This window comes from Coregonus clupeaformis, unplaced genomic scaffold, assembly GCF_020615455.1.
Source record: "Coregonus clupeaformis isolate EN_2021a unplaced genomic scaffold, ASM2061545v1 scaf1072, whole genome shotgun sequence".
Taxonomy (NCBI): Eukaryota; Metazoa; Chordata; class Actinopteri; order Salmoniformes; family Salmonidae; genus Coregonus; species Coregonus clupeaformis.
In genome coordinates this window covers 27,533-44,550 of record NW_025534526.1, presented here as the reverse complement: position 1 = coordinate 44,550, position 17,018 = coordinate 27,533, and the positions used below count along the sequence as shown (strand labels likewise).

The 17,018-nt window shown below is 41.2% G+C and overlaps 1 protein-coding gene across 1 annotated transcript; it reads right to left on the bottom strand.

The window, feature by feature from the left end:
- Positions 1-526: 526 nt before the first annotated feature.
- On the bottom strand, positions 527-6,608 carry LOC121548398 (GTP-binding protein RAD-like). The gene is made up of 4 exons (XM_045217487.1): positions 6,599-6,608; positions 2,961-3,064; positions 1,064-1,268; positions 527-934 (listed from the first exon to the last, which is right to left on the bottom strand). Exons 1-4 carry the CDS (start codon positions 6,606-6,608, stop codon positions 660-662), a joined length of 594 nt encoding a protein of 197 aa, XP_045073422.1. The 3' UTR covers positions 527-659.
- Positions 6,609-17,018: the final 10,410 nt, after the last annotated feature.

Sequence of the window (17,018 nt, the reverse complement as noted above, 5' to 3'; positions counted from 1 at the left end):
TGACGTGATGTGACAGAAACACTGAAAGGGAGGGAATGAACCGATTCCTCTTTGAAGATCTAATTAATTGCCTTTAAATTAAATTCACATGACAAATATAACTTATTATTGCTTTCTTCATTCACAACTTGACTGAAGGTTAGGACAATAGAATCATATATTTTTCCAAAACCTGGCCTAACCCCCATTACACATTATTCCTGTCCTCAGTATCATGGCCAAAGTACGAACCTGCGTACCCAGTTTCAAGTGAAAATGACTCCAGTTGACAGAATGCAGTGAAATCCCTCATAGTGCTTACAGTTCCATTGCTTTTCAGGACAGTGTACCATAATGTAATCTTTCATGAGGGCTATATACAACACGACCAACACTACATGGAGTAGAACCAAACACACTGTCCCCCATTATCAAGGCAATCTTACAACTCATGGTTGAAAATAACAAGCCTTGGTCGATTGAATATACATACACAAGAAGTATCAACAGCTATACATAAGACAGACAACAACAAAAAAACTGAAACTTCAAAAGCCAGATCATTATCATGGACATGTCTGTTGTATTTAATTAATATAATAAAATATATAATTTCTGTACAGCTCTATCAGTCCTTGGGGTTAGTGTTAAAAACACACAGCAGTCCAGATACTATACTCTCAGAGGACCGAAAGGTCATGGCAGGACTTGGACTTCTGTCTGAAGGCCATCTTCTTGTTCTTCCGGGCCACCATACGGCCCAGGAAACGCTTGGCCTTCTTGCCGATGCTCTCGCGTCGTTTGCATTTGCCCATACGGCGAGCGTTCTCCTCCTTGCTGTCTTTCCACAGTCGGATCTGCCGGACGATGCCCTCGAACAGGTCCCTGACATTGTGGTGTAGATTGGCAGGTGCTGCCCTCTGCCAAAAAAAGGAAGGGAGGCGCAGGTGAGAATCTATAGTGTTCCATGGGGACAGTGACTTCACCCTCATCATTATGCCTTTGCATAACACCTTTATACTAGCTTTAACTATAGCAGTCATTCTAAAATAAGTAGCACTAGGTAAAGATCACTGTCACTTACCATCCACAGAGACTTCTCTGGACCGCACCAGATCGCTCTTATTTCCAACAAGGATGATGGGAATGTTCTCAGACTGGCGAGCTCTGCGTAGCTGGATGCGTAGCTCTGACGCCTTCTCAAAGCTGGACTTGTCTGTCACTGAGTAGACGATGATGTAGGCGTCACCTATCCTCATGCACTGTTCCTTCAACCACTGACTGTTATCCTGAAGGCGAAGAGAAATATAATTAGATTAGTTACATTGCTTATCTAATCAAAAGCTACAGGTGCTCAAATTAGTTATTATAGTGATATACAGTGGGGGAAACAAGTATTTAGTCAGGCACCAATTGTGGATGTTCTCCCACTTAAAAAGATGAGAGAGGCCTGTAATTTTCATCATAGGTACACGTCAACTATGACAGACAAATGAGGGGAAAAAATCCAGAAAATCACATTGTAGGATTTTTAATGAATTTATTTGCAAATTATGGTGGAAAATAAGTATTTGGTCAATAACAAAAGTTTCTCAATACTTTGTTATATACCCTTTGTTGGCAATGACACAGGTCAAACGTTTTCTGTAAATCTTCACAAGGTTTTCACACACTGTTGCTGGTATTTTGGCCCATTCCTCCATGCAGATCTCCTCTAGAGCAGTGATGTTTTGGGGCTGTCGCTGGGCAACACGGACTTTCAACTCCCTCCAAAGATTTTCTATGGGGTTGAGATCTGGAGACTGGCTAGGCCACTCCAGGACCTTGAAATGCTTCTTACGAAGCCACTCCTTCGTTGCCCGGGCGGTGTGTTTGGGATCATTGTCATGCTGAAAGACCCAGCCACGTTTCATCTTCAATGCCCTTGCTGATGGAAGGAGGTTTTCACTCAAAATCTCACGATACATGGCCCCATTCATTCTTTCCTTTACACGGATCAGTCGTCCTGGTCCCTTTGCAGAAAAACAGCCCCAAAGCATGATGTTTCCACCCCCATGCTTCACAGTAGGTATGGTGTTCTTTGGATGCAACTCAGCATTCTTTGTCCTCCAAACACGACGAGTTGAGTTTTTACCAAAAAGTTCTATTTTGGTTTCATCTGACCATATGACATTCTCCCAATCCTCTTCTGGATCATGCAAATGCACTCTAGCAAACTTCAGACGGGCCTGGACATGTACTGGCTTAAGCAGGGGGACACGTCTGGCACTGCAGGATTTGTTAACATTTTGACCCCACAGGGTGAGATCTTGCGTGGAGCCCCAGATCGAGGGAGATTATCAGTGGTCTTGTATGTCTTCCATTTCCTAATAATTGCTCCCACAGTTGATTTCTTCAAACCAAGCTGCTTACCTATTGCAGATTCAGTCTTCCCAGCCTGGTGCAGGTCTACAATTTTGTTTCTGGTGTCCTTTGACAGCTCTTTGGTCTTGGCCATAGTGGAGTTTGGAGTGTGACTGTTTGAGGTTGTGGACAGGTGTCTTTTATACTGATAACAAGTTCAAACAGGTGCCATTAATACAGGTAACGTGTGGAGGACAGAGGAGCCTCTTAAAGAAGAAGTTACAGGTCTGTGAGAGCCAGAAATCTTGCTTGTTTGTAGGTGACCAAATACTTATTTTCCACCATAATTTGCAAATAAATTCATTAAAAATCCTACAATGTGATTGTCTGGATTTTTTTTTCTCAATTTGTCTGTCATAGTTGACGTGTACCTATGATGAAAATTACAGGCCTCTCTCATCTTTTTAAGTGGGAGAATTTGCACAATTGGTGGCTGACTAAATACTTTTTCCCCCCACTGTATGATATTATACATCAGCATTAGAGCACTACGCAGTACATCAAATTATATGCTATGACTAAGACCAATTTTACTGAGAGTCAAACCGAAATTGCATAATTTGCATTATATGCCTCACCTGTTCCCAAATGTCGTACAAGATGGACGCCTCCTCCGCGTCCACTTCGATCGATCCGTCATATGCGTTTCCTGAAACAAAAGCAAGCAGACAGATAAATACTCCTGGCCACAACGTCTCTTCTTATTATGTTAGTAGTACGTTTAATTTTGTTCAAAAAAGACACCAACCTCGTATCTTAAGGGTTTACTAGATAGTTGACTAGTTGGCTAGCCTTCCGGAAAAAAAAAATGGCTTGCCTGTCAACTTTTCATTGCGTATCCCGGTGCGCCCTCCTGTGGACTCTTAAAAAATGGTTATTCACCAACATATTCAGTGTTGTAATCAAGTAATGACATTTACATTTACATTTACGACATTTAGCAGACGCTCTTATCCAGAGCGACTTACAGATTGGATGACTCATAATTTGTTTTACAGATTAATCTTATGTTTTGAGAAAGTATATAACAGTTTAATACTAAAATATAATTGAGTATGAATAATTTAAATCAAATAAAACTTTAATTTCAGTAATGTGCACTGACATAAACAATGAAAACAGGGTTGGAGTTTGTGTTGCAGAGATGCACTTGGAAAGTAAAGGAAGAAATACACAAGATGGGTTGAATAAATATATATATTATATTTTAGACATGTATTTTTTTTTGTACAAATACATAATTTCATATGAACACAAACAAAACAAACAATTAAATATCCACCTCCATCCCTATATTGTCACAAAAATCACAATAAAAAAATCCAGCTCCACCGCTACCTCTGGATCCCACTGCACACACCTGCAGTGGAACCAGTGCTGGCAGAAGTCGTAGCACACCCATGGCAACATGGATCTACACTCCTGAGGGGAGCTTGCAGGCTGATCACGCTCCCCGCAGTGAGCACAGCAGGTGGTGTCTTCTTTTATAAAAAATAAAATAAAACAATAATCAAATTGATTAACATGGTTTTGCAAAATGTAGTTCTTCAACAACAATAGTAATTGATACAACTGAGAGAGAAAAACAGATGATGAAGTCCCTGAGAGTGGTGCATGGGTGGCGTGACAGAGGTGACCGGTGAAGCTTTTCTCTTCCTTTTCTATGCTGCAGTTTGAGAAAAAGTAGTGTTAGACAGAGCATGTTTCATGAAAACCCTTTTCAACTTTTTTACATCAATACCTCTGGAGGAAGCTGCAGAACCTTTGGAGGAGGTGGAGATGACGTGAGGGCTGGTGCTATGGACTGTAGATACACTACTTTTCAAAAGTTTGGGGTCACTTAGAAATGTCCTTGTTTTCGAAAGAAAAGCAATTTTTTTGTCCATTAAAATAACATCAAATTGATCAGAAATACAGTGTAGACATTGTTAATGTTGTAAATGGCTATTGTAGCTGGAAACGGCTGATTTTTCATGGAATATCTACATAGACGTACAGAGGCCCATTATCAGCAACCATCAGTTCTGTGTTCCAATGGCACGTTGTGTTTGCTAATCTCAACGTCAACAGTGAAGAGGCGACTCAGGGATGCTGACCTTCTAGGCAGAGTTGCAAAGAAAAAGCCATATCTCAGGCTGCCCATCTTAATCTTTTCTTTTTATTGGCCAGTCTGAGATATTGCTTTTTCTTTGCAACTCTAAAGCCACTCTGCCTAGAAGGTCAGCATCCCGGAGTCGCCTCTTCACTGTCGATGTTGAGACTGGTGTTTTGCGGGTACTATTTAATGAAGATGCCAGTTGAGGACCTGTGAGGCGTCTGTTTCTCAAACTAGACACTTTAATGTATTTGTCCTCTTGCTCAGTTGTGCACCTGGGCCTCCCACTCTTCTATTCTGGTTAGAGCCAGTTTGCGCTGTTCTGTGAAGGGAGTGGAACACAGCGTTGTACGAGATCTTCAGTTTCTTGGCAATTTCTTGCATGGAATAGCCTTCATTTCTCAGAACAAGAATAGACTGACGAGTTTCAGAAGAAAGTTATTTGCTGATGCTCCAGATACTCAACTAGTCTCAAGAAGGCCAGTTTTATTGCTTCTTTAATCAGCACAACAGTTTTTAGCTGTGCTAACATAATTTCAAAAGGGTTTTCTAATGATCAATTAGCCTTTCAAAATGATAAACTTGGATTAGCAAACACAACGTGCCATTGGAACACAGGACTGATGGTTGCTGATAATGAGCCTCTGTACACCTATGTAGATATTCCATTAAAAATCAGCCGTTTCCAGCTACAATAGCCATTTACAACATTAACAATGTCTACACTGTATTTCTGATCAATTTGATGTTATTTTAATGGACAAAAAAAATCGCTTTTCTTTCGAAAACAAGGACATTTCTAAGTGACCCCAAACTTTTGAACGTTAGTGTATGTAAAGAGAGATTTTTCTTTTTTTACATTGCTGTTTTATAAAACAGATAAGTCATTTTTTCGTAATTTAACATGTGTTTACCTGTGGAGGTGGCTGTATTCAAATTGCAGGGGGCAGGGACACCAGACGAGGCTGCTATGGTGGTGTGACCAGGGGAGACGGAAGAGGCAGTTGGTCCAGAGGAGGCCGTGATGGTGGTGACAGACGGGGGGGTGGTGTGCATCGTGGTGGTGGTGGACAAAACCGCCGACGATGGCTTGGAGGAGCTGGTGTTTGTAATGGTGGGGTTGAGGGGCCGACGATGGTGTGGCCGGGAGAGTAGGCACGTGGCCTTCTTCTGCAGCTGGGGACTCCGGCGGCTCCTACAGGTGTTGCACACTGGGAGGCACTGGCAGTGGTGATGCAGCTGTCAGGAGTGGTTCCAGCAGGGGGTCCAGCAGAAGCGATGGCGTCAATGGTCTCATCCATGACAGCCCTCTCCTGTGCCCTCTGTGTTCTGAGGGCTGCCCAACGCTCTTTCTCCTCTGCCTCGGCCCTCTCCTTCTCACCCCTCTCCTGCCACTGGCGCGTGTATTCCTCCCCAGTGAGGCATGTGGCGACCACAGGGAGTCTTCTGTATCGGTCTAGCCGTACTTCAGAACAGTAAGGATGTGCCCCAGGTCCTTCGCTATCATCCCCCCCCTCTAGAAGGTGGTGCTCTTCTAGAGCTAGGGCTGGGACTGGAGCAGGGGCTGGGACTGGAGCAGGGGTTGAGGGCCCTCCTGTTGTCACTGGGGAGGAGGTGCTGATGGACGGCACAGTGCTGCTGGTTCCAGGAGAGGCGGCGGTGGGACCCGGTAGGGACCGAGACGGCATTAAACGGGACCCTTCAATGGCTGAAGGGTCAAAAGGGAAGAGGCCACATGGGTGCAGTGTGGTAGAAGACAAAGAAGTATAACCCATTCCCTTAGTGCCGCTGCGAGCACCTCCGGGTCCATGTGGCTCTTGTGCCCATCGAAGAGGAGAAGGAGAGGGCGCTCCTTCACTGCATGCTTAATGAAGTGCTGAAACCACTTCCTGAACAGGTCCCCGTCAATGTAGCCACTGTTTGACCGTCCATACAAGGCTTGGGGGGGGGGGGCTCCCAGTGTGTAGTGGCCACCGGGGAAACACTTGGGGTAGATGATAAACAGGGGGACGTCCTCTCCAGCTGCGTTGAAGCAGGCCAGCACTGTGATGTGCTCCTTGGTCCCCGGAGCCTGCTGGTACACGTGTTTTGCGCCCCGGGGAGCCAGTACTTTGTGCCTACCCAGACTCATCGCAGTTATAGATTTGTCTGGGTTTCTCCCCCAACCTACTCTCCTCCAAGTGCTTCTCATAAGAAGTGAAGAAGGTGTCCATCGTCGGACGTGTGGCACACTCAGCTCTCCCTCTGTCCAGGGTGTCCGGCCTCCTCATGCTCAGGTTCTTGTGCCTCCTCCTGAACATTTCCCACCACCTCTTCCTCAGTGGTGGGATTGTTTCCCCTGGGTGCCGAAACCTACAATAGAATAGAATATATAATTGTCCATCCAGGATGAAAATGTTTGTTTTGGCATCACCACATTTACATCACACACATTGAGAACAGTCAGTCCAGCAATCTACATACATAAACACATAGAACACCAAATACCTGCATATTTTGTCTGCGTATTTCATCAGCCTCTGTCTGGTGAAGGGGAACCCATGGCTGGCGCAGTAGATACAGTACTGCACCAGATAATTGTCATCCTCTGGTGCAAGCAATGTGGGTGGTCCACTGCGACAACCATGGGTCACCCGGCCGCTCAGCCTGTCCGCCAGGGTCTGCCGAGGTACACCATGCACCTTGGTAGATAAGAAAAGAAAACTGTTACTAGCAGATAAAATTCACATACACGTGGTAATCTCCTAAAAATAAAAGATGCCTAACCTTGGCAGCCTGGCAGATAGACATCCCTGCCCCGTAGTCCTCCATGGCATGGAACATGTCCACCTCACTCCACTGCTTCCTCTTGACTTTCTCCATGCTGTTGTGGTAAATACATGTAGCTAAATAACTTGGCATACTATACACATTTTAGAAAGATAACTCAATCTGAATATGTATAAACATTTACATTTCAAAGCTAAGGCATTGAAAGGTGATGATGAAAGTTTTCACAATAACTGAAAGTGTACCCACATTTTTGTTTGATGTTATCTGTAATGAAAATTAGTTTCCCAATTACTTTAATACTGATGCATACATTGTAACATTTGACTAAATACTGCCTCTATGTAGCTGTTGTAAGTTGAAACATAGCCAACAGTGATAGGTGTCAAAAAATTAATGGTTCAAAGTTCAAAATTAATTTTTGCAGATTGTGCAAAACGCCCCCGTCAGAGGACTCCAATTTTGATACGGTAATGCTTGACAACATTCAGCTGTTTTCGTGATATGTATTATCTAACGCTTACAATGTATTCCTTTTTGCTTACTTAGCAGTTCTATCAACATTTACCAACTAAGCTAACAACATTAGAAAATCCATTAGCTATATTTCAGAGGTAAAAAGTTGGATATTAAATGATGTGTGGTCTGTCGCACAGTCGAATTTTACAATATGCAGCGTGTCCCACAAAATGTGTACATATATACTTTTATGAAAACTCTCCAAATCTAACTTAACTTACATAAATTGCACTGAAAATCGGTGGTCAGCTAGCTAGAAGGGTGTCTTTAGTCGCAAAACTTACCGTTATTTTCCAGTCCATTTAAATGTTGAACTCGAGGCGATTTAGTCCTCCAACCGCTAGAGAGTGTCCGAAGTTAGGGGGTGTCCGATGTTGGGGGAAAATGAGCTAATGTGAAAAAATGCAGCTGTTCACCACAGAAACAGGACACAGTATTTCTTAAAACGACGCCTAGACATATCACTGGGGCCACAGGTATCCCACAGGACTCAGCAGGTGACAGGAAAGAAAGACCATGAAATAAATCCATTGTGATCCAAATTAATTATGATTTCACCTGCATGAGTCTCATTGAGGTTAGTAAACCTAGTCTGTAGTCGCCATCTGATGGTGGTTATGTGAAATGCACAATGTTATAGTAGGCTGCTGGGACGGCAAGTTCTGTTTGTCTTTTACCATTCTGCTTCCTGAGAAGAAGAGAAGACCAGTGACAAAGGAATAATTACTAGCCTACTTCATTCCTCGTGATTGGAGACAATACTCAATGCATAAAGTCATTGGGTGGTGTTTTGGTGGACAGACTAACGTTAAACGCCTTCTCAAGTGGCAATAACTGTAACACAGTTCCCAAAGGTTTTCAGTTGAATAGCACAAAAACATGTATTGGTCAGATCATTGATTTATGTTTTTCTTTGTTGCCAGGGCTTCTTTTGGTGCTCTATGAAACGTGTTTGACTCACAGGGTTGCTCTGACTCAGTGGTAGCCTGTACTTTTTAACTGGTCAGACAGTGTCATATTTACAGTACTGAAACAGTTATTTACACGAAGAGAAGAACAGGCCTTCCTCGCCCAGGGTTGGATAAGCTTCTCTGGTTCCCCATCAGTGGGAAGATCAACATGACCTGTCGCTTTAACAAAGAAAGTCACCTTGCATAGGGCTCTTTAATATCACCATAGATATTTGACCAAAAAATCTTGCTGAGGGAAATGTAGTATCACAAACAATATTCCAATCTGTTTATTACTATATTTATCTTTGAGGATGTTAATATTGCCGATGAATATATTTTCATGTAAATCTATGTTACTTACATCAACCACAGAGGAATAGAAGAAAAAAAAATACAACCCCCCCCCCTTGGAATCGCATCAAAAACAATAGAATATTATTTCGGGGTTATTGGAATTCTAAATGTATCAAGTCAAATAAATACTTAGGGAAGACATTCCAAATACTGTTCTGGTTCTTAATATACTTCAGAATCCAATTGATTTTAAAAGTATTATTTAGAGTATTGAAATCTAAAACCTCAAGACCTCCTTGTTGGGTATTACTGAGAATACCTTTCCATAGATAGTGAGGCTTGTTCCTCCAAATAAATTATAAAGAATCTTATCTGTCCTTTACAATTTTAGGGGGTAAGTCAAGTGATAATGAGACATAAACCGATCTGGATAACCCTTCAGCTTCGGACAATAAAACCCAACCATATAATGAAATATCTCTCAGTAACCAGAGGTTAAGTTTCTTTGTTTTCTCAATAATGGGGTTAAAGTTTAGTTCACTCCTTTGTTTTTCATCCTTGCATATAACAATTCCAAGATAAGTTACCTTATCTTTAATTGGGATACCATATACTTCCTGTAAAACACAGTCCTTGAGTGGAAATAAGACTGACATTGATATTAATTTTCAAACCTGAAACCAAGGTAAAGTCTTCAATACAGGAAACTGCTTTAGAAACCTAATTCCGGTCTCTCAACAATATGGTGGTGTCAGCTGCCAGTTGACATAGTTTAAATTCCTTGCCAAGTGCTGAAATACCTTGAAAATTCCCTTTCTTGATATGAAGAGCCATAATTTGAGTAACCAATCAAAATAAAAATGGACTAATTGGGCAGCCTTGCCTAATGCCACGCCCAATATCAAATCTTTGGGATGTCCCGTGAGCTAATTTCACAGAGCTAGTTCAACCACTATATAAAGTTTGGACTGCTTTTTAAAAATAAGTCACCAAACCCAAAATAACGTATTGCTTTGAACATAAACACATGTTTTACAATGTCAAAAGCTTTATTAAAATCAACAAACATAACAAAACTATCATCAAGGATGAGGTCATTATTGTCAATCATATCTAAGATCAACCTGATGTTATCACTAATGTGTCGACCATGCATAAAACCAGATTGTTCTTCATCAATTATATGATGTAAGCCTTGTTTCAACCTCTTAGCAAATACAAGGGCAAATAACTTTCCATCATTATTCAACAGGCTAATGGGCCTCCAGTTGTCTATATAAAGACTATCCTTATTAGGTTTGGGAATCAAAGTAATTACACCTTGCTTTAAGGAGGCCAGTAACTCCCCTTTTTCTATTGATTGAATGAAAGGAATCAATCGATCATTGAATGTTTTATAGAACTCGCTTGTTAAACCATAATTTCCAGGAGATCTAATGTCCTTAAGGCTTTTAATACAATATTTTATCTCAATTTCGGATAACTCATCATCACAAAAATCCCTGAAATCTTTATCTATCTTCTTAGCAATGTTTGCTACATTGTCTAAGAAAGAATCCATATTGGAAGTTGACTGGGCTGATAAAATGTAAATGTAAAAATGTATACAGATTCTGATAAAACTGGGCTACATGCTGAGAGATTTATTTTGGATTTTCATTGGGAGTATTACTGATCATTAATTTACATATGGAAGACATTTCGCCTGCCCTTTTTTCGAAATTAAAGAAATATTTTGTATTTTTCTCTCTCTCTTCTATCCATTTTCATCTTGATCTTAAAAACGCTCCCGAGCATTTTCCTCGTAGATACAGTCTAACTGCATTTGCAGTGATGATAGCTCTAGTAATTCCTGTTTAGTTAGATAACTTTTTTTAGTATAATCCATTATTCCCTTTATGATGTTATATTCTTTCTCTCTCTTGGCACGAGCAATTTCTTCCCCATTGAAATAGCCAAAAGCCTTGTATCAAATTTCATTAGTTCCCAGTAACTTCCAAACATATTCATAACACACGCACGATTCCAATATTTATCAATAATTCCTACTACTTAAATACTTCATTCTTTAGTAAAGTCTTATTCAATTTCCAGTAACCTTTACTAACTTTTTTTGTTGACAAACCATGCATATTTATCTTTATTGAAATCCCTTTGTGGTCTGTTAAAATCGATGGTTCAATTGAGACTATCAATTGTCAGCCATATCTTCAGATTTCAGCCAGAAATCAATATGGGATTGTATAGATAAATCTTTGGTACTCCATGTAAACATAATCTTATCTAGGTTCTTATGTCTCCAAATATCTAGAACACCTAACCTTATATACAGTGGGGAAAAAAAGTATTTAGTCAGCCACCAATTCTGCATGTTCTCCCACTTAAAAAGATGAGAGAGACCTGTAATTTTCATCATAGGTACACGTCAACTATGACAGACAAAATTAGAAAAAAAAATCCAGAAAATCACATTGTAGGATTTTTAATGAATTTATTGGCATATGATGGTGGAAAATAAGTATTTGGTCAATGACAAAAGTTTCTCAATACTTTGTTATATACCCTTTGTTGGCAATGACACAGGTCAAACGTTTTCTGTAAGTCTTCACAAGGTTTTCACACACTGTTGCTGGTATTTTGGCCCATTCCTCCATGCAGATCTCCTCTAGAGCAGTGATGTTTTGGGGCTGTCGCTGGGCAACACAGACTTTCAACTCCCTCCAAAGATTTTCTATGGGGTTGAGATCTGGAGACTGGCTAGGCCACTCCAGGACCTTGAAATGCTTCTACGAAGCCACTCCTTCGTTGCCCGGGCGGTGTGTTTGGGATCATTGTCATGCTGAAAGACCCAGCCACGTTTCATCTTCAATGCCCTTGCTGATGGAAGGAGGGTTTCACTCAAAATCTCACGATACATGGCCCCATTCATTCTTTCCTTTACACGGATCAGTCGTCCTGGTCCCTTTGCAGAAAACAGCCCCAAAGCATGATGTTTCCAACCCCATGCTTCACAGTAGGTATGGTGTTCTTTGGATGCAACTCAGCATTCTTTGTCCTCCAAACATGACGAGTTGAGTTTTTACCAAAAGTTATATTTTGGTTTCATCTGACCATATGACATTCTCCCAATCCTCTTCTGGATCATCCAAATGCACTTCAGACGGGCCTGGACATGTACTGGCTTAAGCAGGGGGACACGTCTCGCACTGCAGGATTTGGAGTCCCTGGCGGCGTAGTGTGTTACTGATGGTTGGCTTTGTTACTTTGGTCCCAGCTCTCAGCAGGTCATTCACTAGGTCCCCCCGTGTGGTTTTGGGATTTTTGCTCACCGTTCTTGTGATCATTTTGACCCCACGGGGTGAGATCTTGCATGGAGCCCCAGATCGAGGGAGATTATCAGTGGTCTTGTATGTCTTCCATTTCCTAATAATTGCTCCCACAGTTGATTTCTTCAAACCAAGCTGCTTACCTGTTGCAGATTCAGTCTTCCCAGCCTGGTGCAGGTCTACAATTTTGTTTTTGGTGTCCTTTGACAGCTCTTTGGTCTTGGCCATTGTGAAGTTTGGAGTGTGACTGTTTGAGGTTGTGGACAGGTGTCTTTTATACTGATAACAAGTTCAAACAGGTGCCATTAATACAGGTAACGAGTGGAGGACAGAGGAGCCTCTTAAAGAAGAAGTTACAGGTCTGTGAGAGCCAGAAATCTTGCTTGTTTGTAGGTGACCAAATACTTATTTTCCACCATAATTTGCAAATAAATACATTAAAAATCCTACAATGGGATTTTCTGGATTTTTTTTTCTCAATTTGTCTGTCATAGTTGACGTGTACCTATGATGAAAATTACAGGCCTCTCTCATCTTTTTAAGTGGGAGAACTTGCACAATTGGTGGCTGACTAAATACTTTTTTGCCCCACTGTACATATAATTACATATATTCCTTATCTCACAATCAGAGTTGCTATCCTAAAGAGGCCATCTATCTAGATTATCATGTAATACTGTATTGAAATCTCCACCCCTGAAGGGAACCTATTAATTGAGCAACAATTTTGCTATCAAATAAGGGGTACATTAAAGTCCAATGTACTGGTGATGACTGGTGATGATGATACAGTGAGGGAAAAAAGTATTTGATCCCCTGCTGATTTTGTACGTTTGCCCACTGACAAAGAAATGATCAGTCTATAATTTTAATGGTAGATTTATTTGAACAGTGAGAGACAGAATAACAACAAAAAAATCCAGAAAAACGCATGTCAAAAATGTTATAAATTGATTTGCATTTTAATGAGGGAAATAAGTATTTGACCCCCTCTCAATCAGAAAGATTTCTGGCTCCCAGGTGTCTTTTATTACAGGTAACGAGCTGAGATTAGGAGCACACTCTTAAAGGGAGTGCTCCTAATCTCAGTTTGTTACCTGTATAAAAAGACGAATGTCCACAGAAGCAATCAATCAATCAGATTCCAAACTCTCCACCATGGCCAAAACCAAAGAGCTCTCCAAGGATGTCAGGGACAAGATTGTAGACCTACACAAGGCTGGAATGGGCTACAAGACCACCAAGCAGCTTGGTGAGAAGGTGACAACAGTTGGTGTGATTATTCACAAATGGAAGAAACACAAAATAACTGTCAATCTCCCTCGGCCTGGGGCTCCATGCAAGATCTCACCTCGTGGAGTTGCAATGATCATGAGAACGGTGAGGAATCAGCCCAGAACTACACGGGAGGATCTTGTCAATGATCTCAAGGCAGCTGGGACCATAGTCACCAAGAAAACAATTGGTAACACACTACGCCGTGAAGGACTGAAATCCTGCAGCGCCCGCAAGGTCCCCCTGCTCAAGAAAGCACATATACATGCCCCCCAATGAACATCTGAATGATTCAGAGGAGAACTGGGCGAAAGTGTTGTTGTCAGATGAGACCAAAATGGAGCTCTTTGGCATCAACTCAACTCGCCGTGTTTGGAGGAGGAGGAATGCTGCCTATGACCCCAAGAACACCATCCCCACCGTCAAACATGGAGGTGGAAACATTATGCTTTGGGGGTGTTTTTCTGCTAAGGGGATAGGATAATTTCACTGCATTAAAGGGACGATGGACGGGCCCATGTACCGTCAAATCTTGGGTGAGAACCTCCTTCCCTCAGCCAGGGCATTGAAAATGGGTTGTGGATGGGTATTCCAGCATGACAATGACCCAAAACACACGGCCAAGGCAACAAAGGAGTGGCTCAAGAAGAAGCACATTAAGGTCCTGGAGTGGCCTAGCCAGTCTCCAGACCTTAATCCCATAGAAAATCTGTGGAGGGAGCTGAAGGTTCGAGTTGCCAAACGTCAGCCTCAAAACCTTAATGACTTGGAGAAGATCTGCAAAGAGGAGTGGGACAAAATCCCTCCTGAGATGTGTGCAAACCTGGTGGCCAACTACAAGAAACATCTGACCTCTGTGATTGCCAACAAGGGTTTTGCCACCAAGTACTAAGTCATGTTTTGCAGAGGGGTCAAATACTTATTTCCCTCATTAAAATGCAAATCAATTAATAACATTTTTGACATGCGTTTTTCTGGATTTTTTTGTTGTTATTCTGTCACTCACTGTTCAAATAAACCTACCATTAAAATTATAGACTGATCATTTCTTTGTCAGTGGGCAAACGTACAAAATCAGCAGGGGATCAAATACTTTTTTCCCTCACTGTATAATGAGCCTTCACAGACACACATACAGTACTGAGTACAGCAACACAGGCTGTCCCTTTGGCTAAATCTGGGAACTCTCTCCTAGAGCTTCCTCACAGTCACGTGTTATAGCACAGTTTACTTTACCAAACTCACTGTAGTATTTGTCCTTTGGGGTTAATATACAAGCACAGATAGCCACACAACCAAATAATGATTAACAAGATTCCCATAGCCTCCTTTCCTCTCGGACTGAAGAGTTGGGAGACTTCCTCCTAATTAGCACAAAGTCAAGTCCAGCTAGGGAGTGTAGTTCTGGAGAATATGTTATACATTCCAGCATAGATAAGGAAAACTGAAGTAAATACTGTCCTTCAGTGGCGACAAAGACATGGTAACATTTACAAGGACGTCTCATATGAGACGTGAGTCTCACACAATGGATAAAAAGTGCATGATACGCCTATCTAGGACTGCAGTAGCAAATTACCCTGTAGTGTGTTAATGTATTCATTAAGCAAGAAGTTCAAATGATTTGTGATGTTCTGAGTCAGAAATGGGATGTAAAGCCTAAAAATATATTCCATCAAACAATACGCTACTGTATCTATCTGCTGGGTCATGAAGTGAGGCATGTGATTAAGTCAGTTGTTAGATATGGACTACATACCATGTAATTTCTGATTGGCCTTCACTGTTCATACTTACTATGACAAAGCACAGACACGATTTGATTTACATTTACATTTACATTTTAGTCATTTAGCAGACGCTCTTATCCAGAGCGATTTATCATACAATACCAGCTGCTGTCCATTCAGATTGTGGATTCAGAGACGATCTACACAACACAAAGAAGGGAACTGGAAGAGAGAAGATAAGATCATAAAATTACTTGACTCACAATTTCCCACATTCATGTCAAGTGACTGTGGAGCTGTGAGCATCAGATGAATTGTAAATGGAGGTTCTGATAACTGTCAAATGGTTTGAGTGGAAACTGGATTATGTTTCACATGGCCTCATTTCCTCTTTTTACACCACTTTGTGTGAGGATCATTTCCTATTCAGAAATATCACAAACTGCTCAATATTACTTATAAAGCAAGTATAAAGCAACACATTACTTGTAAATTGAATTATGGGGCTACCTAGGCCTAGTCAGTGAGATTTCCGAAAAAAAAAGGGGGAAATAGAAACAGACAAAAAACGACATGGGGTAAAGAGATAGTCAAATACAGTAACTAATCATCTGAAGCAATATGATAGAGCGCGCATTTATGACGTTCACACGCGCCAATCTAAATTCTGCTAGCTACTGTCTTGCTTTGCAGTTATTTATTCAGCAATTGTAGCTAGTATAATAGCTAAGAAGAAGAAGAAGAGTAGAACACATTATTCAAGCTAGTGGTAAGTGAATTTAAAACCAAAACCATATTCTCCACATTATCCATTGTTGTCAGACTTGTAACTTTTTACAGGGTAAATGCTAGTAACGTTAGTTAGCTAGCTAGCTGCCCCATGCCATGGCAAATGGGCCAGGGCTAACGTTAGCTAGCTAGTTAGCTAGTAGCTCAACTACATTACAGTATGTTTCTGACCTTTTCAAAACAGTTGTCAGAAATGTAATGGTAACGTCAATTCACAACCCAATTGTTGGATTGCATTTTTCTGTATGCTATTTAGCGTCATTATGCCGCATTCACATGACCAAATCACCAGATGGCATGCAAAAGATCGTGGCTAGCTAGCTCTTTTGAAAACCATGCTCTCATGTCCAAATACAGCGCTTTTAACGGCCTCAAACATTCGTTGTTTGACTGTGAAATCACTAAACATTTCCTGAGAATAAAATGGCAAATTACTTACAGTTCTGTTGTTTTAGTGAAGACTAGTCTGGAGGGCTAACATCCATGTTGGCTTTGATATTTCTACTTTCGATGCTATTGAAAACAGCATCTGTTAAATTGCAGTCAGGAGTCAGTAGTTTTGTGCATAGGTTTAGTGCCATGGGAATCATGGATAAACAGGGAGGGACTGCTAAAACAAATTCAGAGGTTATGATTATGCTAGCTAGCAATGCATACCAATATTGTGGATCATGAGTAGAAGCCTTTAAAGTGAAGGAAGAGATGTTTGGTTGTGGGTCATGAACTGAACACATTTGAAACTCATGATCCACAATATTCTCTGTACTCTAAGGTCACTGACTGAATGGATAAATACATATCTTGCATGTCATAGTTTCCCTTCCCTTTGGAACCCTCACTTTTATTTTCTCCAACAGGCCGGTCTCTCCATATTTTAATAATTTGA